At 52.1% G+C, this 18,901-nt stretch overlaps 3 protein-coding genes across 3 annotated transcripts; all 3 read right to left on the reverse strand.

The window, feature by feature from the left end:
* Positions 1-18: 18 nt before the first annotated feature.
* Positions 19-2,280, reverse strand: TGME49_258100 (TPR repeat region protein; the record flags this gene model as incomplete). The annotated part of the gene is made up of 3 exons (XM_002364993.2): positions 19-231; positions 1,319-1,390; positions 1,912-2,280. 3 exons carry the CDS (start codon positions 2,278-2,280, stop codon positions 19-21), a joined length of 654 nt encoding a protein of 217 aa, XP_002365034.2.
* A 2,758-nt stretch (positions 2,281-5,038) lies between these two features.
* TGME49_258090 (hypothetical protein) lies at positions 5,039-14,187 on the reverse strand (the record flags this gene model as incomplete). The annotated part of the gene is made up of 14 exons (XM_018781164.1): positions 5,039-5,157; positions 5,455-5,515; positions 6,079-6,250; positions 7,018-7,229; positions 7,605-7,739; positions 8,352-8,455; positions 8,775-8,899; positions 9,076-9,138; positions 9,788-9,855; positions 10,352-10,442; positions 10,814-10,962; positions 11,572-11,847; positions 12,215-12,448; positions 13,132-14,187. The coding sequence occupies 14 exons, from the start codon at positions 14,185-14,187 to the stop codon at positions 5,039-5,041; spliced, it is 2,865 nt and encodes a 954-aa protein (XP_018636999.1).
* A 2,550-nt stretch (positions 14,188-16,737) lies between these two features.
* Positions 16,738-17,775, reverse strand: TGME49_258085 (hypothetical protein; the record flags this gene model as incomplete). Its single annotated transcript, XM_018781163.1, has 2 exons — positions 16,738-16,962; positions 17,578-17,775. The coding sequence occupies 2 exons, from the start codon at positions 17,773-17,775 to the stop codon at positions 16,738-16,740; spliced, it is 423 nt and encodes a 140-aa protein (XP_018636998.1).
* Positions 17,776-18,901: the final 1,126 nt, after the last annotated feature.

Genomic DNA, 18,901 nt, shown 5'->3' on the forward strand with positions numbered 1-18,901 from the left:
TCTTCGTGGTGCGCGCTGCTAGTCTGCCGAAAGGTCTCCCCTTGTTTCAGTTTGAGGACCTGCTGAGTGTGGAGGCGGGAGCCGAGCCTCTACGAATGCACTGAGTTTCCTCCACTGCGAAAGATGGCCGAACTCGGGAGGCGCCGGCGCGCGCTTCCAGTCCTTCCCGACCAGGCAGTCGAACAGAACGACGTTCTCTGCCGCCAAAATCTTCTCCAGCTCCTCCACTTCCTGCAAAGATGGAAACCCACAGCGACGCCCGGCAAACGAGACCAAGGAGCGATAAAGGAGCCTCAGAGACGAACGAAGAGAAACGCCCCGCGACCTCCTGACGAGACACAGCGCGTCGGAGAGATGCGAACCCGGAAGAAACATCTATTGACATTTTTTTTGAATTTTTTTTAACATAGACAGGAGTTCCAGCGGAGGGGTGTACGCAAGGTCATATCCAGCTGGACCCTTTGATTTCTTTAGGCATTCTTTGCAACGTCTCTGTCGCATACACGCCACAAAAAAGAACAGGTCTCGTCCACGCAGCTCGAGAGAGAGAGAGAGAGTAAGAAAGGTAACCGCGGGAGCGAGGCATGCAGTCCGTTGGAGAACAAGGTGACTGCAGCTCAGAATCCAGAATCAAAAGATGAATTCAGATGCGCGACGTACAGCCAGCACCGCGTCGAGATACCCTCAGATACGAAAAGAGAGAATGAATTAGACGTACACTCGCACTCATGCACCTTCACATATATATATATATATATATAATTGTTTATTTTGGAAGTATTTAGAAACACTGCACTTTGCACTAAAGACTTCGTCTTCAGAAATTCAAGTGTAAGTGAAAGTGCCGTTATGATGAATAACTGTAGGATTAATGCGAAAGAAAGGAGTTTACATTTGAACCAATGTAGACCGGTGGTCAGATTCGAAGTATGCTGGGAGCTCATGGAGACAGCGAACTTGACACGGGCGACTCGATGTACAGAAACAAGAGTCACCGCAATTTCAGGTCAGCTGGTACACAGTTCGCAGGAGGAAAGTATATATAGACTGAGGAGGAAAGTATATATAGACTGAGGAGGAAAGTATATATAGACTGAGGAACTCCACTTCATAATGCGCAGCGCGTAGTGCAGTTCAATCGTCTCCAGGTGGGCAGTGAGACTTTCAAAAGAAAGGAAGATTCCTTAACTTCTCCCACTGTGCAGCATTGGGACCAGGCGTAACAAGCGCGGTGACCTGGAAGCATCGTCGAAGATCTGCGAGGGTGCAGACACTTGACATGCTTCTTCGTTGTCTTTGTGAGGCAGCAGAAACATACCTCTGTCGACATGGAGGGGACATTCTCGTCGCAGTACGCTCCGAGCAAGAGATCAAGTTCGACCCAGCCTCTCTGCGAGCAAGGAAGCACAAGAGCGACTCGCGCGAGAAAGAGAGAGAGTTGGCGAAAGGGCAAGAAGACGCAGCGCGAGACAAATGGAGAGAGAGGCAGGACGCGGAGCAAGAGATTATAAACCTGGGAGATCGAAAGTGAAGCGGCCGCGAGAAAAGAGGCAGAGAGGAATCGAGAAGCGAATTCATCGAGATAGGTAAATCTCTCTCGCGAGAGCACGGCCTCCTCCACCCTCTGAGAGGCAGAAAATCTTTTGGGAGGGAAAAACTACGACGTCAGCCTTTCCAGGCTCAGGCCTCTTGAAGTTAGGATACCTCAAATGCCCGAAAAAGAGCAGGAGAACAGTACGACTGTGTCCTTGGCCTTCTGTGTGTGTGCAGGAAGATGGCTCTCGACCTTTGCGACTGGAGATAAACTCGGAGTACCTTCCACTAGGGTTTCTTTGATTCTTTTTCTCTTTTTCTCCTCCGTGGAGACCCTGTCGCTCTCGGATAGAACTCGACTTTAGCGTTAGAACTCACCTGTTTAGCTCTGTACATTAGACGCTTCAAACGCTCAGACGCGCGAATGACCGACTTCTCGTCACTCCCGCAGATGCCGTCTTGAAGCGACAGAGAGGAGAACGTCCGACCTGCCGAAGAAACGCAAGAGAGAGGAGAAGAGAGAGAAGAGAGAGAAGCGAGAGAAGAAAGAGAAGAAGAGGAGCGAGAAAAAAGAGAGCGAGAAGATGGAGAGCGAGAAGATGGAGAGAGAGACGACGGAGAAAGCGAAGAGAGAAGAGAGAGAGGAGACAGAGTAGAAGAGAGAGAGCAACGGAGGGGAGTTAGGGAACGCAGTAGGAAGGAGTGACGGAGAGCAGAGAGAGGAAGAGAATAGACGGGAGTTGCCATTTTCTTTGACTTTGTAGGAAAAAGAGTCGAACGCGGAACTATGTGAAGAAAAAAGAGTGAGAAGAGAAGCAAAGAACACCGCGAGGAAGGAGACACGGCGCCTCTAGAAAAACTCGGAGATCGGAAAAAAAGCGGCAGGGCGATGAGGGTGAGAAAAAGTGGCGAAACATCAGAGAAAAAGAGAAAATTGGCGTTGCCAAGACGAAGCGAAAACTACGAAGAAAAAAGCCTCAAACAGCTGCTGAGAGCTGACGCATGCAGCGTAACAAGAAAAAACTGTGGCGTTTGTACGCGTCACCGTTCTCCGGTCTCCTTTTACTTTTTTTTTCAGTAACAAGAGAACAGCTGTTTGCCTAACAAACCCACTGGAAATATTTCTTTCCTCAAGGTGTGTGATTCCTCCGTCTGTTTTCTGCAGTCTCTCCCCAAAAAAGATTTCAGCGTTCCTACATTTCTTTGCCCTGTACACATATAAAAATTCACACATATACACATGCACATACACCTAAATACGTACATATATATATATATATATGTATACATATATATATATATATATATTTGTTTGTTTCTGATCTATGTGTTTGCGTTTCTTAGTCGGCGAAAGGGCATTCTTGTACTGCCTCGAACTTCGTTTTTGGGGAGGTAATACAGTGTTTGGAGGCGCAGTTTCGAGTTCCTCTCGACTGCTGCGTCTCTGCGCGGACGTCGTCGTCGGAGAAGGAGCAATCCGCCTTTTCGTACCTCTGTTGTGCCGCTTTGAGGTTGCGGTGGTTTTTCAGCTTCCCTCTGGAAAGAAGCAGAATCTTCGCATGTGGGCAAACTGGCGCCAGGAGTGGCGGGCGGAAGGGGGGTCAGGATTCCGCTGAAACTCTTTCCACTCGCACAGCTCTTTACCTTTCTGAATTCGCAGAGCGCACCGTTTTCTGCTGAACATGTTTCTCGCGGTCCACCGAGAAAGGTTTCTGCGTACGCTGGTGGATTTCGCGGTCGAACTCCTGTTTTCATTTGTAGCCTGTCTCAACTCTTTTTGCACGATAGCCCAGTTTAGCTGCAGAAAAATGTACGAGGCACCGCTACGTCAAAAGAGCCGCTTTGTGCTGCTGGCTTTGTCTTTGCTTGTCGCATACACCGAGAGCTGTTGAGAATCTCGCTTTCACTCCTTTGCCGGCAGCGCGGCATCCTTAAGGCAATCAGCGCATTTCTTACCAGGAAGAAAGTCAAACAACTGGGCGGTTGCGTGTGGAAAAAGCAGGCTCTCTCGTGGAATCGTTCGTAGATAATTTCAAGTCGCTCAGCATTCGTCTGTCAGTTCCAAGCGAAGACGACGAGTCGCGCTACCTCATGTCAACTCTGCCGCTCCACGCGCGGATTTTCTGAACCGTTTAGACAACGCATGACGACGGCAGACTGCGGAACATGCAAACGACCGGCCCTCTGTCGGGCGTTCAAAGAGCTGCACGTTGGGTCTCTTGGGACTCGGTAGTTTCTGGAGACCTCGTTTTTTCTGCGAAAAAAAGTGTGGCTTCCTTTTCCACAGAGACGCAGCATCGCAAACCAAGTGCGTCGGCTTCGCCTCATCGACCGACTCGAGGAAAAACGCAGAAACGCGGTTCTTCCGGCTCTCGTGTGTCATGCATGCGCCGGGGGAGGAACCCAGTTGAGTCGTACTCTTCCGAGACGTCGAGACAGCGTCTGGAAGTCGCAGGCAAAGATGGAAACAAGATCCTTTGTAAAGCGTCTTTGCGGACAGAGGCGAGGCGGAAGGAATCGACTCACGTAGATTGAGGAAAGACCTTCTTATCAATGGACACAGAAAGGCGCACATCACAGTGCCTCGCCGAAACGCAGAATTCGCCGCATGTAGCAGTAGAGCGATTCCTTCTCTTTCGTGTGATGCTTTCTTTCCAGGTTGCATGGTTACCGTTCTACATAGCTCGTATTTGCAGTTCAGTGGTTCTCGCAACCTTGCAGATGTAGAGAGTGATCTTTCGAGGCAGACGTGAGCAGAGTCGTATCAAAGAAAGGAAATACGGTCGCTTTTACTCCCCGGCAAAACAGGCAGTTGAAGTGTCAGAACATTTCACGACCCTCTGTCAAGCTCGCTTTGACTGTCGAAAGTTCCACAACTGTTCTCAACTGTGCAAACTAATTTTATCGCCAACAAGTGTGCGAGGTGCGCCGAATGGTTCACCCGAGAGTTTTGACGAACTGTTCATGTGAATGCACAAGATGCCTCTGAAGCAAGTAGGCACGCTGTGTCGAGGGGAACCGTTTAAAGTGCGAAGAGGCTGCTGCAGCCTGCCATACCCTGAAGAGGATTCTGAAGCATGTACACAGGCTTTCGTGGGCGCAATGATCTTGAAGAAAGAGCGAAACTGGAGTCCACTCTCCACCCTTTGCGTCCGAATTTCTCGGGAAGCCGCGAGAGTCGACAGAGCTGACAACGGGACCGACAGAAAATCAGAAAGGTGAACTGCGCATGCCTCACTCACGCACAGATCAGGTGCTGGCGACAAGGAAAGGTTCGTGCCAGTGAAATCTCGAAAAAGTGCATGCAGGCCGCGAAAAACGAGACCGAAAAACACACGAAAAGAAATTCTCAAACGCAAACATGACAAGGCGCAGAGCAGGAGAAAATCAACTTTACGGCGAAGACCTTGGCTCGTTTTTAGCAGGCGTCCGTCGCTGGTGGAGAAAAGCCGTCTGTGAAACTTCCAGAAGACGCAGAGAGAGACACAGACTGAAACAACGCGTTTCAGTTCTTTCTTCTCTGAGCCTGAAAAAGGATCTGTTTGATCCGGTGCGTCGTCCCGTCGACCTCGACTAGACGACTCTCAAGATGTTGCATCTGCTGGCGCTCTCGCGCAGTGCGACCTGGAAAGAAGAGACAGGAAACGAGGGATTCTCCTGGAGATGAAGAAAGCAGACAACCTCGAGGAAAAGACACAGGGGAGACTTTGAAGATCGGAATGTCAATTCTTCGTCAACAGTTCAGGACTCGAAAAGTGCAGTCAGTGGACAGGTGATTCTTCGGGTGAAAGCACCTCCCTCTAGCTTCGAGAAAACTGCGAAACCTCAGAACTGCTGGCCATCGACGCGACCAGAACTTCTTCCAGAACTCGAGAACGCCATCTTCCCCTCTGAGTCTTTATCGGGTCGTCGGGGTCGTACCTCGCGCAGAAGGAATTTTACTCAGTTCGCTTTCTATGCGCCTTCGCTCTGTTGCCAGCAACTGAAGAAACACAAGCAGATCGGCAAGTCTCCAGAGCTAGCTAAGCCCCCGCGAAAAGAGGCCTTTCTCGGAAACTCGTTTCTCAACGATTGATTCCACGTCTCCCCCTCCTGCAGTCACTACCTTGCCTCAGAGAAATTCGCACCTTCCGCGGAGAAGACGCGCCATGCTTGGTGCAGGTGCGAAAGTCCTGCGCAACTTTGCTCGGACACACGGCCTTCGCGAATGCATAGGCTTCTTCTGTCAACAACGCGACTGCAGTTGAAACGCGAGCATTTCTCAAAACTGCACACACACTTCACTGGCTGCTCCCAGAGAACGCGTCTTGCGAAGCACAGCCTTCTATCGCGCAAAAACGCTTCCATCTGTTGCGTCGCTGCTGCACCCGTCTGGAAACCTGGAAAACCTGCTCCAGGACGTCTCGGCGTTTCCCCGGCCTCTTTGGTCTCCGAGAGACTCGCCGGTCTCCTCTCTTCCTTTTTGTTTCTGTTCAGGTTCCTTCGTTTTTTCGTTCTCGGTCGTCGGTCTGTCTGTCTCCGAGTTAAAGAGTTCTTTCTCCTTACCAGGAGTTGAGATTCGAGCGAGGCGACTTGTTCGGGAGTCTCGGCCGTCACGGGGAGGCTGATTGCAGGCGCCAGACCTCGCGCCGGAATGTCCTCCGCGAGAGCTCCTAGAGCTGTTGCCTTTCGCGAATCTCCGCGGTAGCCATCGTACATGTAAGAAGGATGATCTCCTCTGACATCCAGGAAAAAGAGGAGAAAAACAAGCGATTACTGAAAACGTTTACTGTTCGCGTCCAGCAGTGTACATGTTGGGGGGTGCTCGCATCTGAGCTAAACATTCACAGAAAAAAGGAGGCATGGATTATCTCGCACGCATCCTCTCGATCGAATCTGAACTGATGATATCCCTGCTTCCAGGAACTGAAGAATGCTCTTCACGATCCCTGAATCGACCGACCAATGCCAGTTCTTCTTCTCAAAAGAGCCGCCAAACTCACAAGATAATACACGGCCGTCCGCGCGCACACAACAGACCTCTTTTTTTGGCGTTGGGTTCTTCAGATTCTGTTGCTCTGAATCTTCTTCAAGTGTCGTCCTTCCTATCTCTTTCTCCCTCTCTTCGTTCCCTGTGAATCTATGCAGAACGCGTTTCTCCCTCGTCTGCCAGTGCCTTTCTCAGTTTCTCAGGCAGACGCGAACTGCGTCTCCCGTCTCTCCACCCGGTGTCTGCCTCTCCACGTTGCCTCTCCCGACACTGTTTCCTTGTCGCTCTTCTTGGGGAACAGGACGACGCGTCCGTCTTCTTCGCGACTTTCCGAGAAGAAGAGACAGTCCACTCTGGAGCGTTTCCCACCCTTCCCCTTCCCCTTCCGCTGAAACCTGGACGGCGCGCTTCGTTTTTCCGACAGGTTGACATTTGCAAGTCGCGCGAGTCTACAGAAGGGATGCGCCGCCTCACCAAGGCGTCCTTCTTCGGCTGAAGCCTTTGCATTTCCTTACTCAGTGCCTAGGCGAGAGGCGGCGGAAGGGCAGTGTACATGTTGAAGAGGATTGGAGGCTGCGCCTACAGAGGGTGGAGGTCGCGTGCTACGGCCTACGGGATTGATCGACGTCGAACAGCGGACGGCCAGTTGCTGCGCTCTCAGCGCCGGACTCGCACAGGCCTCGCGACTCAAGGGTGAGGGGATCGACAGGTCTTCCACGCACCGCGGCTGTGCAGAAAACGGCCCGCAAGGAGAAGCTCTTGAAAACGTCGGGCAAAACTTGAAGCGGTTCACCACAGAACAGCGAGAACTCCATGCGGCAGAGGCAAGCCGGTAAGAGGGAGACTGGATGGCAATGAAGAAGGTGGAGAAGAAAAAGAGCAGTCGGCATCAGGAGAGAAAGAGTGCAGGGAGAGAGACGGAGAGAGAGAGAAAGAGGAGAAAGAGAGAGCGACAGAGCAGAAAAAGAGACAGTAGAACACTGGAGAAACGGACGAAAAGAAGGAACGAAAGGAGAGAAAAGAAAAGACACAAACAAGGCCGACAGAAAAAAAGAAGAGAATGAAGGAGGAAAGAAGACATGGAAAGAGGGAACGTTCGTACTCTTCCGTCCGAAGTGAAACACCGGCGATTCAGAGGGCCAGTAAGAGAAGGGCAGACGGACGCGTCGTGCTCTGTCATCATCGGATCTGCTTGCCGCCCACCTCCGGAGCAAGCGTTGCCGCAGCCTCGCGAATGCTGCCAAAAAAAATTGGAAACAACTAGAAATGCAACTGATGTATTTCGAGAAAGTGTAGTCAAGATACCACTGTGCAGCTCCTGAGGAGTCTCGTCATTGGGACTGTTCTCGGACCCAGAAACTTCAGTCCGGAAAGCAAACGAGTGCAAGACGAAGTCGGTTCTTGAAACCGCAGAGATTTTTGCCGGACTGCATGCGCTACAAAACACACTCGCTCTCACAGTGCGGTACCCCAAAGCGGAGCACACAACGACGAGTGAAACGGATTCCCCTCGAATCGAACTGCCCGCAGACAGACGAGTCTCTGTAAAGAACATCTGCCCCCAAAACGTAAGCGGTAGAGGAACGAGACTTCCCCGCAGTTTTCCAGAGGGAATACTCCGAAAACGCGTTCTCTTTCGAACGGACGTGAGGCCAGCCGACAGACAGACGAAACAAGAGAACGCAAACGTTTTTCAGCATCGCCACAGACTGCACGCGCGGCAGGGGAGAGACGCCCTCAACAGAGAAGAGGAAGCAAGGAAAAAGCCGCGCTTCCCGTCGAATCACAGACACCGCACAATGCGAGATTAATACGAGAGACACTCGCTTTGCTTTCTTGTGTGCTTTACCTCGGAACTGTAGAGCTGCATGGCCAGCGGATTGTCGGGAGATGGTGTGGTGGAAAACGAATTGGGTCTCGGCGGCGTATATGGAGGAAGACTCCCTCCGGAAGCTGCGTACAAACATTTTCGCTGCACGCGCTCCCTTTCCGTCTCTCTTGGAATTCTCAAAACAGCGTGAAAAGCGAGAGAAAAATAACCAGGTTTTCAAATCCAGAAACGACCGACCTTTCCTCTCGAAGAGACACACAGACGAAACGCGGGGGTTCAATCCCTCCAAAAGAAAAGCAGCAGGAAAGAAGCAGACGCAGACACACACTGAGAGTCTCGCCGACCGGAAGCACAACAAGCAGTGATCATCTGATCAGAAACGCCTTCTTTCATATTTGGAAGAGAATCTAAGGCTTTTGTCTGAAAAAGACAAACCTTTACCTGCGAAATTCCTTTCCTTGATGAGCCGATTCATCTCCTTGCGAAGGTCTGCGTTCTCCTGTTTGACGGTAATCAAGTCGTTCTGGAGAGCCTGCTGATCAAGCTTCATTGCATGGTCTCCTTTGCTACAAGAACAAATCAAAAAGTCAACTCGGAACTCTTGAAGCTTACAGTTTTTGCGAGCAACTTCTTTAGCAGCTACGTAGCCGTTTACGTTGACTGGAAATCGGCAACGCTTGCCCTCGACTACGCGACCTCTCGCCTGTCTCAGCGCGCGCCTTCCATAGGTAACGGCGCTTACTTTTGGTGACGCATCTCCGCAAGCAGCGTAGCATTCTCGTCTCTCAGCCGCTTAACTTCCAACCTGCAAACACACAAACGTTGATTCTCAAAGATGAACATGCATCCGAAAAAACATGCGTCTATAGACACACATGTAAACAGTGACCTTCACGTGCATATACGCAAATGTATACCTTGTATATATGTGAAAATACATATATATTTATATATTTATGTATATATATATATATATGGTTTGTAGGACCAGCGAAGCCACCACATGGTGAGAAGACACCTCTCCCTTGATACGGAAATGAAAAGGACTTTTCGAAGTTGCGCAAGCAAATAAAGTCAACGGATTTCCTCCGGATCCGACAGTTATGCGTCTCTTGCGTTCCAGACGTCTTTTGCGAGCACATGCACACACACACACAGACGCCCACACACTTTTAAAAACAGGTGCATGCATAGAGCATTGTGCAAGTATACACGCATATATATATATAAATAAATATATGTATATATAAATATATCTAGGTGTATGCGTGTGAGTCTATGCATACATATATACATCTACATGCACTTTTTTTTACCACCCTGTAGCTTGTCAGGTCCGCGAGACACCTGAGCCAGTGTGTGTGTGTGTGATCTCTCGCTTGGCCCTTCTCGTATCTCAGAAACTCTGAAAAAGGTTTTTGAGAGCAGATTCTGATCCCACTCCGAGAACTCACTGTTGACTCTCAAAGTCCTGGCGCATCGTTCGGAGTTGAAACGTCACGGCGTCCAGGTGTTTGATGCGCTGCATGCCAGCGCATGTATGCACATGTAAATTGGATTGTCACCCCACAGAAATGCGAAAAAACCTTCAAACGCCACAAAGTTACACATGTGGAGACCCGTCCTCTCACGGGAGAACGGGATGCGAATCCCCTCGTCGTACAGTGGGGAGAACGGGAGAGAACTCGTTTCCTGTTCCCTGAGTGACACCCCACGAAGATACACGACATGCAAAGGTTTGCGTCGTTTTCTCTTCTCCACGAACAACAGAACAAGGTTCCTCAAAAACCTGCCCGAAAAAACATCACCGAGAGACAGACGTTCACAGCCCCGTCTACGGACTGACACACCAGAGTGTGTGCACAAAGACCTGAGACGACCTAACTTGGTTAACGGGCGAATCGAGACTTGGCTCCGACAAATCCCGCGAAGGACAAGACACTGAAAGAGATCGACTCAATATGAGGTGCCCGAAAAAGAAAGCAGAACGACTCAGGAAACAGAAAGCGAGCTCTCACGTTCCTCAGAGATGCAATCTCATCTGCCTGGCGCCTCTCCGTCGTCTCCTTCTCCTCCTGCAACTTCTCCAGTCGCTGTGACAACTTCTGTCTGCAGAGAAAAAAGGAAAACACAAATTCTGAACTGTGTGCGTCGAAAACTCGCACATTCCCCTCCATACGCATGTACGCATCTGCGTACATAAATCCACGTGTATGTTCACATCCAAAGAGGCGTACGAATACGTCCCTAATCGGGGGTCTGTACAGGATGTAAACCAAGTGACTCGAAAGCAACGGAAAAAAACAAGGATTCAACTTCATATTCAAACGAAGTATCTCTTTCTTCTGCACACAGCAATGATAACATACCCAGAAACTTCCCCTGCTGAGACGCTGTTCTGCCTGCGTACCACGGCCATGAAGCGTGCATGAAGAGACAAATGCGCGAAACAAGCTGTGCGCACCTTCGGAAAAACGCACCTTTCGTCGTCTTTGCTTCTATCTTCGTCGATTCTCTGTTCCAAGTTCCTTCCGTGGCGGATGGCATTATCCAGTTCGTTCTGCAAGTGAGCGTTGGAGGCGCAGAGACCCGCCTGCCGTTCTTGGAGCTCGCGGAGCTCTGCCGCCACCTGCGAGCAGAAGCCGAGAGAAACCAAGACGAAGACGGAGATGAACTTGCAATGGAAAACGAGAACAGAAGAGTCAACGCCATGCGAGAAAGAGGGGAGAAACCCATAGCAGCGGTGAAGCGGAAAGCGAAGCGAAGCTCGTCGCAGAAGACAGGCGCGCGCGTAGGTGTGGATCTGTCAAGTGTTTCTTCAAGATCCAAGAAAGGAAGGCTGAAAGTCCTCTTTTCTCAAGATTTTTCAGTGACACAGTCTCCAATAGAACTAGCTGTTGAAAGCCCTGTTGCCGACTTCCTGGAAGTTAAGCACCGACAGTTGAAATATGGCAACTCAGTCTGCGCATATTTGAGAACAAGGACCCTAAACCTAGAATTCATTCACCGCATCAACTGCCTCCCATGCTCCCCAGAGTGCACTTGTGCGTCCCGCTGAGAAGCACTCTACCAGGCAGACTCTACGTTTTTGAAGACGCATGAAAACTGAGTCTCTCCGTTGAAGTGAAACTAAGCTTTTTGCCAACAATAAAATAATGAAACACACCCAGGAGCATGTGTGAAAGCTTGACTGAATGCCCTGTCCTCGTCTCTCGTTTCCTCTTTCCCGTCGCCTCACCCGCTTCCACTCCCGCTCTGCAACGGCGCGTTTCTCGTCGAGAACTTCGACCTCGCGCTCCAAGCCTCTGCGTTTCTGCGCGAAATTCGCCGCGAGTTGCTGCTCATGTTGCAGCTGAATCTGGAGGCGGTCGTTGGAGGCCTTGAGGCGCTCGAGGCGCAGCTGCAGGTCTTCTTCCTTTGCTCTCTGGCTGCACGCTTGCTTCTCCAGAGGCGTCAGAGACGCATGGAGACTCGCGTTCTCCGCCTCCAAATGCTGAACTTTTGCGGCGAGGGCCTGACAAAAGAGAGCGAAAACGACAAGGAACGACTGCAAACGAGAGAAGGGGAGGGGGAAACGTCAGTCTCTGAGGAGACTCTCGCGCGTTTGCCAGCGGGTCTTGAGCCTCGCGTCGACACCTCCGACAGCCACAGCGAGGAGAAACGAACGAATGAGGACGAAGACAGGGAGGCCTTCGAGGGCAACATTCTCAGCAGTTCACTTGACAAAGCGAAACTGTTTGTAAAACGTCCATATTGCGCTCACGCTGGCACCCGCCACCCCACCAAGTCTACACATTCACGAGAAACGAGAGAGAATACAAGAGACACCGAGACACCTCTAGCGGCTCGTCTCCGTTTTGACTGTACTTCTGGCGACTGACCTCGCGTTCACTTTCTATGAGACGCGTTTCATGCAGGACCTTCTGCAGCTGGTGCTCCTTCGCGCTGGCTTCTCTCTGGAAGCGCTGTGTCTCCTCCTCGGCATCCGTTTTCGACTCAGAGATGCACCGAATTTCGGCCAGAGCCTGACGATGTCGCTCATGCATCTGCGCCAAGAGAGCCTTCTCTTGCTCCTGCAACTCGAACACGAGGCGGCGACTGTACTCCCGAGACAGCTGCAGAAAAGCGCGACAAGGAGTGGAGAGCGCGTGGTGGCAAACTTCTGCGCTTAAGGGTCGCACGGCATGCGTTTCAGGCCTCTGATCGACAGAGACTACATAGATGGAGACATGCGCAGATCACTCGGCCTGAAAGTCGGCAGTTGAGACGCCTCCCTGAGACGAGAGGCCGCGAGACAAAGAAAGAAGAAGTAAGATGGACAAACGTTTGAGACGACGAGCAAATTCGGACGGCAAAAAGAAAAATTCATTGCTGACACAGGCGTAAAAGTCGAAGGCTGAAAGAAAACAACTCTCCTGAGTTCCCTTTGCTTGACGAGAGCTGCGCAGATTTTCCCCTTTCCTCCTCACAACCGAGAAGAAGCTTTTTATCAACGGTACGCGGGTTCTTCAGAACAAGCATGCTTCTGTTCACACGCGCCTCGCTGTCCTCCACACTTCTATCTGTCCGAGAGCAGCGCGAAGCGTCTCTTTTTTTCATGCGTCGACCGGCGCATCCCCAGTGGAGATCCGCCAATTTTAGCTAGCTTAGACACAGCCAACTGGAGTGGTGTTGTACAGCAGCCATAAAGAACTCGGTTCCGTCTCTTAAGTGGAGCCAAGCACTCAGTATCCTGGATCCTCATGGACCTCGGTTTACTCGATTCGAGTCCCCGACGGGAAACCATTGTGTCACGGACCTTTTCTGACGCATGCGCAACAGCTCGTTCCATCTCGCGTTTGTGGTCGGCTCGCAGGCGCCTTTCGCGGTCGATCCACTCCTCCTCCATTCTCTCCTGCATTTCTGTGAGTCCCCGTGGAAAAGGAAACTGTCCAGGTGGCGCGCCGCCTTCGCCTCTGCGTTCGTCGACCCACTGACTGTGGCTGTACACCTTGGGTTCGGCAAGCGCCTCGGGGCTGGGCGCACGCGCAGCTGCGCGCCAGGCTCCACCGGGAGCCGAGTAGACGTCCGCTGGCATCTTCACAGTCGAGCCAGCAGCCGCCTGCTCCGCGCGCAGCTCCCCCGGTCCTGGGCCGGAACTTTTACCCCCGTTCGTTTCTCCCTGAGACACGCACACGGGCGGAGCTTGTTCCTCGACCGTCACGACGCAGTCGATTTCGTCGGCGTCCGCCCCGACAGCAGAGGCCGCAGCGGCCACCGCGGCGGTCGCCGCGGCAAAGCGGACGGCGCCTTTCTCCTGGCGATCTTCCTCCCGCCGCGTCCTCTCCAGAGCGTCCGCGTACGAGACCGGGCGAGCGGATTGGCGGACGCCGACGTGGAACTTGCTGACGGCGTCCTCGTCGAGTTTCCGCAGACTCGTGTGCTTCAGCGCGGGCGGCAGCCGCCCAGGCGGGTCGTTTTGCGCGAAACTGTCGCGTTGCAACTCGGCTGGCAGCGACACACCGAGATCGACGGGTTTCGAAAGGTCGCCCAAAACGCGGTCCAGGCCGTCTCGGTGGGGATTCCGCAGTTTCACGGCGCCGTGCGGCGCCTCCGCAGCGTCCTCGACCTTCCTCGTGAAGGGCGGAAAACTGACCGCGAGGCGGCTGTCTTCGGGAAACACGGACGGATCGAACAGAAGTTGCTGGCGACGGTCCAGCGCCTGCAACTGGGAGCCGAGCGCGGTCAGTTCTTGCGAAATTCCCAACCGCGGAGCAGAAGAGGGCGAGGTGCCACGAGAACGCGCGACAGACCTCGTGCCAGGACGCGAACTTCGGTCCGCACCCTCACCCGGCAACATTTGCTTCGTTGCCATCGCAACAAAAGTTCGGGTGTACAGTCAGCCACTGTCACACTCTCCCGGCCTCGCGAGTTGGCAGTCTCGCAGCTTCTGGGTGTTTGCGGAGAGTGTGTGGATCTTTCTGGGCGAGTACGCGCCGCAAAACTTAGACAGAACCGCTCCGGGGGGACGGAGGACGGAGGTTGCAGCCGAAAATCCCGGGAAAACATCGAGGGAAAAAAGTAAACCCGCAACGGCGGAATCCGCAGCCACCAGCGACCCGAGGCTGCTCCGCGGACGAGGTAGCTCGTGGCTGTGGACTTGCAGAACGGAGGGGAAAGAGGCGGAACGCACCGAAACAACTGCGGAAAGAGATTCGCGAAAAACTCGAGGAGAGACTGTGAAGGCCGGTAAAACCGGAGGCGGACGAAGAGAACGCGTTCTGAGGAGAGGAAAACAACGATTGTACGGTTATAATATGAGGACTCGACCGGCAGTCGCAAAACGGGGAGCCACAGAAGGCGGGCAAAAGAAAGGGAACTCTACACGGAGAAACGTTTCTCCTTAAACTGCCGCAAAAGACCGAAAACTGTGCCTTTGTTTCCCCGGGAAACGGACGTAGAAGCCGGCAGACGCGCAAGTGGCGCGTTCTTCGAGACCCGCGGGTGGCTAGGAGAGCCGTCACTCGGCTAGAGAACAAGTTCAGAAAGAGCACATATAGCCGAGAAAAAAACCAGAGAAATACGGCTTTTTGCGGTCTTTAGCGCCCGCCACGGAGTTCCTCGCAGGAAAAAAGAGGAAACGCGCATGATACTCGAGAGGCAGGTTCACCATAGTAGCCCCCGTCCGCGTGCCGTGTCTTACAGAGAAGCGGCTTTGAGGGCAGCAACAGGACTCGGCTTCGCGCACGGGTTTTGAAACTCCGGCAAAGACATACACGTTCCCGGTACGTGCCTCCTGCGTTCTCTGTTCTTCGCTGGAACGAAAGAATTAAACCGCAGCGGAGCAACGTTTGTGATGTCTGTTCTGTCCAGACGAGTAAAATTGAGACGGGAGTCGAACAGACGGCAAACAGTCTTGGTACTCTTTTTCAAGGGGACGTTACTCGTCTGCCGCCGAAGATCGTCCTCGCCAGCACAACGGGGGCGGAGGATTGGAACACAGGCTGAAAGCCAAATCTTTCCTGTGAAAATCCTAGTAAATGCCAACTTCTGAAAAGATGTGCAAGCAAACCGAAATAGGATCGCTTCAAATTCAGCTGCGGTAGAGTGGTGGCCGGCAGCTACCCGAACGGACTTGCCGCAACCCAGTGACTCACGCGGCAAACGACCCCTCATTTCCCGAGAAACGGAAGTAAAAAACTAGTTGCGGCCCAAAACAGTGACCCCGTTCTCTGTGGCACGGCAAGGGTGTACGTACTTCCTCCTGTCTAACCTTTCGTTGTGATTTTCCGGGGTGTAAAGGAAACTCAGGATCTCCCCTGAGATGGGATTGTGTAGAACAGCCTAAATAGCAAACTGACTCGCCCCCACTGCAAATGCTTAGGTAGGATTCTACATTAGACGGCCGTCGGCCACCGTCTTTGTTTAGACGCTCGCAGATGAGTACTAGAGCAGAGGAAATGAGGTTTCAACGTATTCCGAGTGCAGTGAGATGGGTAGCTTCTTCGCCCTGTGCCGAATCGGCGCGCCCGAAACATTCTTGGGATCGTTGAATCTCGAATGTAGTGTCCGACATATGCGCTTGGGGTCACTTATGAGTTTTTGTTCTTCATATTCCCAGCGAAAAACAACATTGGAGAGTGGGGTGTTTCCTGTACGGCCAAGGGGTGACAGTGTCTTCTGGGTACGGGAGTTCCGTTTGAGCAAGCTTGCAGTACAAAGCTCTCAAACGCGTTTCCATCCCTGTGGAGACAGCAAGCAGTTGCCTCCGCCGTGTTTACTGTCTACCAATTCACAAAAACACACTGACACTACCCCGTTCCAAGAGGTCGTTGGGTCTTCACGACAAAGGTGGGTACGGTTGCTCCCTGTAGGTGGGGAGAGTACGACCGTTTCCTTCGTCAGAAGAGCATGCGTAAGCGAACAGAAAGGCGCAATAATGAAGTCAGTTGGAAAATTAAAAACTTATACACAATATTTGATCACTCACGCGACGTCGAGCCTCTACGAGATGGCGTGCCTTTGACAGAAGAGATCCGCTGCTGTAGACATCGCTGAAAGTCCGCCACTGGACCTCATCATCGACAGTCGCTGTAAGCTGCCGCTTAGTAAAGATACGCGCACAACAAATTGTTCATTTTCATGCAGGACACCTCACTACTCGATGTATTTTCAAAAGATTCACACGGAGTACCGCTGCCGGCACCTGAATGCTAACTCTCTCCAGTGACCTTCGCTCTAATGGTGAACCAGTATGGAAACGAGCGCCTGGTTACAGCGCAAGTTCCCCTAATAGAGGCGGGAGACTTCCCCATCTTTTGCCGAATACACGGACTAAAACGTGCCGCCATTTCTCGACGCACCAACACAATCAGGGAGAAGCATCTCGTTTCAAGACCCTACTGAGTTGCCTGAACCTAGTTCTTCATTTCGGTGAATGTAAAAACAGCGAACGCTCACCTGAAAAGATCCGGATGATTCTCTCTTTTCCCCAGTGACATATCCGTATCTCTATCGGCATATATATATATATATATATATATATGACGATGTATGTCTGAGTATGGGCATACGTGCCACTGGGTAGTACCCCGTGTTGCTGTTCTATCCCTCGACCTTGTATATCAATGTCGAGTCGTAAAGCATAAACCTGAACATCGGACAACACAACTCCCCGTTTTTCTTTCCCACCTGTGGAATCCAACTTCACTGAGGCCCTGTCATCTGCTTGGGGGGACTCCGCCTGCAGGACTTCGATCCTACTGTTCTCAGTCCGGTTTCAGAAGCCAGACGACGTTTGGGGTCACTTTGTGCAGCACGGAGGCCGAGCTCACACTGCACCGGGGACCGAGTCTCCCCAGATGCACAGATGGAAAAAAACATCCTTGGACGGTTCGTACCTATTTAACTCCTCAGTTTCAGTTGAGGACCCCTTTCTTTACAGCTTGTCGCGTTACACTGGGAGCATACCGATATATTCGATGTGCGAAGCAGAGTTCCAGAGAGCTGACTAAAGAATCCCAAGACGAGCGACAATAACACTGCTGAAATGCATACCAGTGCGTGTCACTAGAACGTTACCAGATGTTCTCCACTCCCTACCGAATTGATAAAGACAGCTAAATGCGTCGGATTTCAATATTCTACCCCATTACGGTTATTGCTCGCTGGCCGCGTTTGACTCCCAACATATATCGCTTGCTTCTTTTGTGGCACGGTGGGGTCCAATGTGCTCTCATGAACAAGGTGGGAGGATTTTGTGTACCTTCCGAGTTGGAATCAGAACCCCTGGTGCTTTTTGGTGCAGCACAACTTCGAACTTCACAGCTTTTCGCCGTGGTCGAGAGTCCAAAAACCACCCGTTAACTGCCGGCTCCCTGCACTGTCCCAGCTCCTTGCTTATCCATTCTTTCAGCTCGTCCACATAAACCTCAGAGGACAATATGAATGGCACGTTCCGCATATCACAGAAGATGTATCGATGTGTCTAATGGCCAGCAGAGATTTTGACAGTGTCCATTGGTGTGACAGTTCAGGGTTAACGGTTTAGCGTGCAGACGTTGCGGTCACTAGGCTCACGGCAAGTGACCACGAGGTCGCATGCGTCGTTCCGCAGGGGGGAGAAACTGAAACCACGTTGCTTTGTTTGGCGGAGTGTGCGCACTCACTTTTAAACAGATCTCAACTGGAAGATTGGGGTCTCTACTCTCGCAGTTCCTGGCACTCACCGTCAGAATCTTCTGGAGGGAAGCGCATGCGCTTCGGTTTTTTCCGACTCCGCATGTGGTCCAACGGGAAACACCGTGAACTGAGAGATTGCTCTGCAACGTCGCGCGCAAATCGGCGCGCGGCTTTTCCTTCATTGTTCTGCTAGCGCGGTTAGGGTATTCCTTGCCACGGCGCTGTCCTTTATCGGAAGCGCTTTCTCTTCTAGTTGTAGAACGAACTGCTGCTTTTATTTTACACTGCACCTCAGTTTCGATGTGAGACGTCGGTTTCTTGAACCCGCCTCTTGCGTCTGTGCCCGGTTGACGGCTGTCCTGAATACGCGAGAGAGAAGGGCTGAACTCTCTTTGTTCTTTAGTGAAGTTCCCGGCTTTTCTTTTTTTCCGAGCGTTCCACTTTGGAAACCGTGCGCCTCATCGTTTCCCTGGGAGCTCCAAGTTCAGCACAGGTCGCCCTCCATCCCTTTTTCCAGCCCCGGATACTGTCCCGTTGTCTTGTTCATTTCTCGTCCTTTCGTCCGCGCTTTCTTCTCTCCGATTCCAGGTTTATCTGCGGCTTTTCCCTCTCCCGACGAGGCTTGAGACGCCTCTGTCCGCTCTGCCCGCCTTCCCGGCCTTCCGTCCTGAACCACGGTTTCGTGCCTTCTGAGGAGCGAGTGGTCGTCGTTCCGCGTTTGCTGACTGTTCCCTCCCCCCCCGTCCGTGCACCCTCGGCCTCTTCTTCCTCGATGCCGAGGAAATAATCGCCTCCAGTGCCCTTTCTCACCACCGACGTTTTCGTGCTCAGGGAACCCTGCGATTTTTTGGACGCGCGCGCGCCGCGAACGCCACTCTGGGCCTCAGAGTGTACATACACCTGGTTCC

Source organism: Toxoplasma gondii, chromosome VIIb (genome assembly GCF_000006565.2).
Source record: "Toxoplasma gondii ME49 chromosome VIIb, whole genome shotgun sequence".
NCBI lineage: Eukaryota > Apicomplexa > Conoidasida > Eucoccidiorida > Sarcocystidae > Toxoplasma > Toxoplasma gondii.